This window comes from Alosa sapidissima, chromosome 16, assembly GCF_018492685.1.
Source record: "Alosa sapidissima isolate fAloSap1 chromosome 16, fAloSap1.pri, whole genome shotgun sequence".
Classification (NCBI taxonomy): domain Eukaryota; kingdom Metazoa; phylum Chordata; class Actinopteri; order Clupeiformes; family Clupeidae; genus Alosa; species Alosa sapidissima.
This window is the reverse complement of record NC_055972.1, coordinates 4141483-4141685: the sequence shown is the minus strand read 5'-3', so window position 1 is coordinate 4141685 and position 203 is coordinate 4141483. Positions and strand designations below refer to the sequence as shown.

The following is a 203-nucleotide window of genomic DNA, read 5'->3' as shown; positions in this document are numbered from 1 at the left end:
AGGACGATGAGTCTCTTCCTGAGCTGAGGCCTCGGACGTTGAGGGCAGGCCGCACCATCGCCATGCCGCCCACATCCATCGGCTTCTACGTCATCAAGAACATTAATGCCCACGCCTGCCGACGATGATACACACAGCACATACACACACACACACACACACACACACACACACATACACACACACACACACACACACACACA

At 54.7% G+C, this 203-nt stretch overlaps 1 protein-coding gene across 1 annotated transcript in view; it reads left to right on the top strand.

The window, feature by feature from the left end:
• Window positions 1–203, top strand: part of hpse2 (heparanase 2) — an 86785-nt gene extending 86582 nt beyond the window's left edge. Inside the window, exon 12 of the mRNA XM_042065476.1 lies at window positions 1–203. This exon is cut by the window's left edge and continues 35 nt beyond it. Within this exon, the coding sequence (XP_041921410.1) occupies window positions 1–128 (128 nt within the window). The 3' untranslated portion in view covers window positions 129–203.